The sequence below is a fragment of the Sinocyclocheilus grahami genome, unplaced genomic scaffold (assembly GCF_001515645.1).
Source record: "Sinocyclocheilus grahami isolate Dianchi unplaced genomic scaffold, SAMN03320097.WGS_v1.1 scaffold1982.1, whole genome shotgun sequence".
Lineage (NCBI taxonomy): Eukaryota > Metazoa > Chordata > Actinopteri > Cypriniformes > Cyprinidae > Sinocyclocheilus > Sinocyclocheilus grahami.
The window spans coordinates 23,055-26,812 of NW_015507161.1; the positions used below are offsets into that span (position 1 = coordinate 23,055).

Consider the following 3,758-nt stretch of genomic DNA (forward strand, 5'->3'; position numbering starts at 1 on the left):
CATAGAAAAAAAGTTATGCAAAGTCATGAACTGATAAGGAGAGTAAATATTGAACTGAACGGTATTATTGTGTTTTGGCACAAGAGAGATCTGTTAGTTTAATGTAGTTTTGTGGGTCTCCATTGTGCTGGAGAGTAGAGCCTGTGCTTCAGTCAATGATGAGCCACAAACACTGACGTTCTGCTGCTTTATTTAAAGACAGTAACTGTGGAGTTGCTGATACAGTAATGATCTCTTTGTTATTTCATCTCACACGTGTGTGCTGTAGCTAACAGTGAACTGCAATGATTTGAGTTAAAGTTATGTTTTTAGTTATTTTGCTGTTACACATTAAGTGTTTGCAGTTTTATACCAAAAAATATTCCTTCTCAGTGGACTCAAATGAAATAAGTTCAGAGTACTAATATCGTATGAACGCTAGTTTTTATACTTGAACTGTTTGAAGCAATGGGAGCTGAGTTAATTTCCATGGTAGAATTACGGTAAAACACTGTAAAAATTTTGTAAATTAATGGTTGAAAGCCGTAAATTAACAGTACCTTACTGGCAACCCTGCTACCAGTAAATTACTGTTATTTAACGGCACAATTTTTTTACAGTGTGGTTGAGAGATGATGTAACCTCCTAGTAGAGATGTCACTTGAATGTACATTATTTTATAAGTTTTTTTTTTTGATGAGGGTAGTAACAGGGCTGACATGAAATCAGGGAACGCCATTTATAACAATTGATATTATCATAAATTAAGCTTCAAGAATAAAGTACTTTTATAATGGCGAACATCTGGAATTACTACAGTAAAATACGCAAACAAGATCATATGGTGAAAAAGTAAAAGTAAAAAAATATATATAAACAATAAATCAATTAATACATTTCATATAAAAACAGAAATATTCACATATTGTATTGTATCTGACAGTTCTCATTTCCTGAAAGCATCCTGACATCCTCTCTGCTTCAAACTGAACTTTCTTCTTACTGTGTTTGCAAGCTTTTCTTTCATCGCTGCGGAGTGTTTGAAGTCAAGTTGAATTCTTAACACTTCTGCATGTAGCATTATCACAAAAGTCCTCTATTGCATTTGTGTCTTCCAGTACGTCTTCACAGATGAGCTGTGGTCCTTAGAATGATGACTACTTTTGTTTTAATGGTGCTAAACCTATGAGGGAAGTGATATCATTGGACACTGGCATTCATGAAGAATATAGACTTCCAGTCTGAAACTCTTCAGACCCAAACTATGCCTGTGTTCTGTACATTTAATAATGTTTTTTTATATATAATAATATATTTAAATATCTCTAATATTACCTTTGTTTTGTAAGCCAGTGCATAGATCTCAGCTTCATTAATTGTGCCATTTTTTATTTGTAGCCACATAACCTACTTACTATTAAACATATTTATTGCTCACAAAATTTATTTAAGCTGCATATTGAAATATTTTTTTCATGCAAGACAAATGTATCACAACAAACAATCAACGTGAATTATTCTGTTTATAGCCATACCTTAACTTGAAATTTCCCACCATTCTAATAGAAACCCTTCAGACTCTGTACAGAATTAAACAACTAGGAATATGTAGCTACCGCTAAGCAGGGATAAACGCTATTGGCTGCAGGTGAGTCCATAATCAGTGCCATAGAAAATGTAGAATGTAGTCCGGAGTGACACGAAACAGTCTGTGTAGTGTGGGAGTCAATATAATGAGAGGGCGAGCTCTGGTGGCGAGCGGACGAAAGGCCACGGACAGGATTTATGACAATTAGGATCTTCTGAACGTCCTTCAACCAAATCTTATCTCAGAGTTAAAGGTAAGGTCACGGTACCACAGTGATGCAAAGTCTGAGGAGAATGTCAGACTAGAAGTCTATATTTACACTGAAGGACAGTGTCCGATGAAATCACTTCCTGTGTAAAATTAACACTATTAAAATGAATCATACCATAACCATCATTTGAAAGACCACAGCTCATCTGTGAAGACATACTGCAAGACACACACAAAAAATGGAATTTAATGGAGATTACTTTAATGAAACTGCTAATCACAGAAATTTTGTGGACACAACTGCACCTCAAACACACTGCCAGGATGAAGGAAGAGCTCGAAATCACAGTAAGCAGAACCTTTAGTTTGAATCAGAGATTATGTCAGTAAGCTTTCAGGAAGTGAGAACTGTAAGATAGTATTTCAGTCATTTTCTAAGAACAAAAAGTTACTTACTTAAGCAGCATATTTTCTTGTTTGGGTGTTTTACTGTACAGTAAATATTGATCAATATTTTATGTTTTATTTGTGTCTGACAGGAAGAAGGGGGTTTTTGGTGGTGATCACTGTGTGTCTTGGGATCATTTGTCTTCTTCTGATTGCTGGCATCATACTGCAGCACTTTCAGGCCACTACTAAGCGAGGTTTGAACTGTTTTGTTGTTGTTGTTGTTGTTAATCCTATATACAATTTTAAAGCTATAGGGAAGGCAACATTTTCCATACTCATTTTGTTTTACTGCTTGAAAGTCTCAATGGGTCTGTGTAGCCGCAGAGCAATCAGAGAGCCCATGATGACTCCTGTTCACAGTTTGGGGAGGCATGATGCCCAAAAGAGGCATTTGCAAAGGTTGTGTGAAAAAAATGATGTATTTTTGTATTTCCGCTATGTTACACTAGTAGTGCAGAAACTGCCTACTCCAGCTTTAAAAGTCTGTGTTTCTCTCAGGATATCTGTGGGGTCCAGATGGCGTGTTCATGTCCAGTGAGTTGAAGAGCGGGTCTGACAGCAGGCAGTACTGCAGGGATCGTGGAGCTGATCTGATCATTATCAACACTGAAGAGAAGCAGGTGAGTTTTTGTGTCTATTACTGAATGAGATGAATCACACTTATTCCTTGTTATTCCTATTCACACAGAGACACATATCTTCATTCATCAAGGAGAGCGTGTGGATTGGTTTGTCTGACGCAGAGAATGAGGGCATCATGAAATGGGTGGATAATTCACCAATGAAACAAGGGTAAGAGTTAAAACACTCACAGAAAACCATGGTGGATTTATTTGTTTTAGTCTGTTTATTCTTCATTTAAAAATAAGACCATTAATGAGAAGATTTTCTGAACACACAGTTCTTCCACCAGCACAACCATGAAAGGCAATTCTCACAAATACATTCTATTAAAAGAATATTCTCCTCCTCTCTTAAATTTTCACTTCTGCTTCTGCAGTATTTTAGTTTACTCTTGAAACTATTGGGCTGCTGCGAGCATTGTTGATTACTGAATTGGTTGTCACAATCCTCATTAAGTTGCTAAATAATGGATGAAAACTTTGAGCAAATTTTAGGGGGTTCATTGAAAATCGGGCACATTTTTATTCAGGTTTTGGGCCAGAGGTGAGCCGAATAACTTTCAAGGTGGAAATGAGGACTGTATTGAACTGATGCCTTCAGATCTCATCCTGAACAACTGGAGTGATCTACCATGCTCAAAGAAGAGAAAAGGGATTTGTGAGAAATAGGGATCATCCTTCATCCTTGTCTTGCTTTTACATGCTTTTACATTGCTCCATTGTAGCAGCTGTTAGTATGACCATATTCTGCTGTTATCGTGTTTCTCATTTGTTGGTCTGAAGTGTTGAGGTGACAATCATAGTAGAAGTCTAGAGTCCCCCAGACAGCAATAATACACACTTTTACTCTGATATTGAGTGTCTGTAAAACTGCTTCTGATTTTAATTGCGTTCCGTTTTAATAAAAC

At 36.5% G+C, this 3,758-nt stretch overlaps 1 protein-coding gene across 1 annotated transcript in view; it reads left to right on the forward strand.

Annotated features, from left to right (window-relative positions):
• Positions 1–3,519, forward strand: part of LOC107573597 (CD209 antigen-like protein D) — an 8,809-nt gene extending 5,290 nt beyond the window's left edge. The window contains exons 6-9 of the mRNA XM_016260026.1: positions 2,317–2,421; positions 2,726–2,847; positions 2,916–3,019; positions 3,381–3,519. Coding sequence (XP_016115512.1) covers positions 2,317–2,421; positions 2,726–2,847; positions 2,916–3,019; positions 3,381–3,519 — 470 coding nt within the window. The remainder of the gene's footprint in view (positions 1–2,316; positions 2,422–2,725; positions 2,848–2,915; positions 3,020–3,380) is intronic.
• Positions 3,520–3,758: the final 239 nt, after the last annotated feature.